The sequence below is a fragment of the Hylaeus anthracinus genome, unplaced genomic scaffold (genome assembly GCF_026225885.1).
Source record: "Hylaeus anthracinus isolate JK02 unplaced genomic scaffold, UHH_iyHylAnth1.0_haploid 0, whole genome shotgun sequence".
Classification (NCBI taxonomy): domain Eukaryota; kingdom Metazoa; phylum Arthropoda; class Insecta; order Hymenoptera; family Colletidae; genus Hylaeus; species Hylaeus anthracinus.
The window spans coordinates 23,473,400-23,476,609 of NW_026533254.1; the positions used below are offsets into that span (position 1 = coordinate 23,473,400).

Consider the following 3,210-nt stretch of genomic DNA (forward strand, 5'->3'; position numbering starts at 1 on the left):
TTTTAGAATCATTTACTCCGGATGAAAATAATAAAATCATTTTATTCTTTTCCAGCAGTCCTAGTCGTCAGGCACGCGAAGTGAACGCCCCATGGGCGTTTCAGACACGCCCCCTGTCGATCGATTGAATTCCACGAGTAGGTTTAAATCAATCGAGTTACTCTGTATATCTACGAATTATTTGTGATATGATCGATACTTTTGTAAACGGTGTATCGGCTACGAGATGGCCCGATACGAAGCACGTTCTTTCGAGTAGCGAGAAAGCCCGAAGCGTGTCATCGGCTTCTAACGTGACAGGCAGGGGGAAGCTGGTGCACGCGAGGCCGAGACGAAAGTTGGTCCCGTTCTATTATTAGCCGAGTTCCAGCCAAGTGCAACATCGCGATCGGGGAGGAACGCATATGGCCAGCAACGAGCGAAGCGGAGCAAAGCGGAAAGGAGCGGAGAGAGAAATGGTCTGCTCTCCGTCTCGAGCCTCGAGATCACTGCATGGTGTCTCGTTGCCCGTTTCATTCCCCGCCTTGCGAAGCTTCCGAGGCCCCAATTATAACGTACACTTATAAATTACAAATAAGAAATCTGTAATTTATAAATGTATACGGTTTCATTGCAAGAGAAATTGTAAACTAGCGAGGATAGTTTTAGACATGTCTTGAGAATATTCTCTGGATTATTGAAGGCATTATTGAATGCCTTAAAATATTCGAATATCTATTGGGGTTGTCCGGAAAGTCCATACCGATTTTTGATAGGTGGTGCAGGTCTGAATATGTCGAAATGGCTGAAAACAAATAACATATATATATGTACATCTCTTAAAAGGTGAAAAGGTTGTGGAACAAAATGGTACCCATGTAATTCAATAAATATACATATAAATAAATGTATATTACAATTCAAACGTGCCTTTGAAGTTTTCTTAAAAATTGGCGCGAACTTTCTGGACAACCTAATAGAAATCGTTAAATATCCAAAAAAAAAACGGTTGAAACTATTGAATGAATTCCATCCATGCACTGATCTAAAAATATCTTGGAAGTCCTCGCGCGTAATATCGCGAAGAACAAAAGAAACCGGTTCTCCTGTCGAGAGGTACTGTTTTCTGAAAGCAAACAGTTTTGCCCATAAAAATGGGAAGAACCAGAAAGATATACAAACCATCGACCTGTAAGATCGTTCGCTGTTCTTCTTCAATCCAGTTAGGGACTTCCTGTTATAGGAACCCTCCCCTCCCCTCCCCCTTGGGATATCGCGATTCGAGCAACTTTCGAGGGAAGTATTTCGCGCGCGCTCGTGGCCGTGCACGGTGCAACTTTTTTTTTTCGTCTTCAATACAAATGAACATAAATAACCGACAGCAAATTGGTCCGACGATAAATCTCGCCGCGCAAAAATATACTCTGCTTTCTTTGCGCGTTCTTTATGAGGGATGTCTGCATTTGTATCCGACAGCTGCGAATCCCGAAAGAATAACTTCCTTCGTACGCCAGGAGGTGGATGCTTTACTGCTTTAGCCCTTATTTTAGATCGTGTTTAATCGCAAATGTTACAGCCGCGAGCGTAAAATAAATTTAGCGCGGAAGCTACGAAACCATTTAGTCGTATCGCATTTCTTTAATTAGAGTGAGGTATAGAGAGGCTCAAAATCGTGCTTAATTTTCCAGTGATACTTTTGAGTCACCCTGCATACGCATTGAATGTTTACAGCTTGAAATCTCAATGTCCGATACCATCTCTATGAACCTGACAAAGGTTCGGATCATTCCTTGGAGTGAAACAAATATCACCGGTCGATACGTTGTTTCTGGACCACCCTGTATATACTTTCGGTATGCAAAACGCTAAAACGCATCGATGCGCGCGCGTGTTAGTGCGGACAAGTTCATTGCACGTTGATTCACGTCTGCCTCGCCGGGAATTGGAAACCATCACCCTTCTCGTTTGTTTATACAATATCGTTATGTTTCGCGGCCTGCACGAGTAAAAGCGCGCGGTGTTTGCCAGTCCAGACTGCACCGATGTCTGAAATATGATATTCGTTATAAACGAAATTTTTCTATTGCGTTTCGATGACCTAAGGTCCTCGCGACGTCTATAAAATTGTATCCCTATGGTACCAGTCATTATTATTTTAAACAGATCTGTGTAAAGTTTACTAGATCTTCTAGGTACTTTTTTAAAGGTCACTTCAAGGTTAATACTGTGTTTCTTTAGTACCTTGTATACATTAGGACTCGAACAATTCAACCCTGAAGACTTGGCAGTCTGTATCTCAACATCTTATTAAACAAGATTCGTACAGGCGAGTCCTTTAACCAACATATGATGATTTTTGTTTCAGGCTCGAGCACGGACCTGGTACCTCAAATGCTGGGTATGTACGACGAGCTCTCGCGTCGCGGTAATGGATACGATCATGTAGTCCTGCCACCAGAGCTTCAGAAACGATTCAGCCTGGTGTCCCAATCTCATCGGGGCTCCATATTCGATCAGTTCTGTCCGGAGATAACGAAGACCCAGCCGGAGGACGCGATGAACGATCAACGAGGTACGGAGAGCAACATGAACTTCGTGGTCGAGCTGATCGGGCGAGAGAAGGAGGACAACGTTTACGAGACGGTGAACGGCCAGCAGGAGGATCGAAACGACTGCGCGATCGTGGAGAAGCCATATCGTCGAGAGAGCAACGGACTGACGCCATTGAGGTACAACAGACGATGCAGAAACGCCGGCAGACCTCTGTCTGGAAGCTCGGTGGCGTCCAGCACCTCTTCCAGTGGATGCAGCAATCAAGGGAACGCGTGCAACGTCAATCCTTATTTGGCGTCCGTCGAGTCCCTGGCCGACACTTGCGCCAGTTCTCAAGGTGAGGGTTCCAACGAAAATTGCGGTTGAGAGTGCCCTGATAGTCGCTGGAGAGGTGTGGCGGATTTTATTAGCCGCTCGAACTTTCCTACCACTGTTTTAAGAGGTGTTTGTGTAGCCCACTGTTCGTATTCTCCGGCTATTGACTCGTAGATCCGCCTAATGCTTCGAGACACCGCCTTATCGGCAGACATGCACCGCCTACTGACTCATGACACCGCCTACTGACTCATGGCACCGCCTATTGATACTCGTGGCTCCGCCTACCAACTCCTAGGTCCACCTACTGACTTGCAGTTCCGTCTATTGACTCGAGACACCGGCGACTGACACTCTTGGCTC

At 45.5% G+C, this 3,210-nt stretch overlaps 1 protein-coding gene across 4 annotated transcripts in view; it reads left to right on the forward strand.

Moving 5' to 3' along the window:
- Positions 1-3,210, forward strand: part of LOC128894159 (pleckstrin homology domain-containing family G member 3) — a 56,971-nt gene that overhangs the window by 46,358 nt on the left and 7,403 nt on the right. For all 4 annotated transcript variants that reach the window (XM_054155692.1, XM_054155667.1, XM_054155683.1 and 1 more), the window contains exon 2: positions 2,345-2,869. In XM_054155692.1, coding sequence (XP_054011667.1) covers positions 2,345-2,869 — 525 coding nt within the window. The remainder of the gene's footprint in view (positions 1-2,344; positions 2,870-3,210) is intronic.